The 341-nt window shown below is 74.5% G+C and overlaps 1 protein-coding gene across 1 annotated transcript in view; it reads right to left on the reverse strand.

Moving 5' to 3' along the window:
* Positions 1-222, reverse strand: part of SNAPC1 (small nuclear RNA activating complex polypeptide 1) — an 8698-nt gene extending 8476 nt beyond the window's left edge. Inside the window, exon 1 of the mRNA XM_005417946.2 lies at positions 50-222. Within this exon, the coding sequence (XP_005418003.1) occupies positions 50-177 (128 nt within the window). The 5' untranslated portion in view covers positions 178-222. The remainder of the gene's footprint in view (positions 1-49) is intronic.
* Positions 223-341: the final 119 nt, after the last annotated feature.

Consider the following 341-nt stretch of genomic DNA (forward strand, 5'->3'; position numbering starts at 1 on the left):
GAGGGGCGGCCGGGAGCCATCTCCGCCATTCCCTCCGTCACTCCCTCACTAGAAGATGGTGTGGAAGCGGCGCTCCCTCCACAGCTCGGCGAAGCGCTCGAAGCGGACGGTGTCTGCCTGCTGGAAGGCTCCGAGGAGCTCCTCGCAGTCCTCCTCCAGCCCCGGCACGGCGCTCATCCCTCCGGCTCCCCGCTCACCCCGCGGGCTCTCCGCGCATGCGCTCCGCCCCACAACACCCGCGCGGCGCGTGCGCACGGCCCGTGCCGGGCGGGGCCGGGAGGAGCTGCCCGGGCTGCCCGTGAGGGAGCGGGGCTGTCCCGACCCCCGGACCGGGAAGAGCT

The sequence above is a fragment of the Geospiza fortis genome, unplaced genomic scaffold, assembly GCF_000277835.1.
Source record: "Geospiza fortis unplaced genomic scaffold, GeoFor_1.0 scaffold23, whole genome shotgun sequence".
Classification (NCBI taxonomy): domain Eukaryota; kingdom Metazoa; phylum Chordata; class Aves; order Passeriformes; family Thraupidae; genus Geospiza; species Geospiza fortis.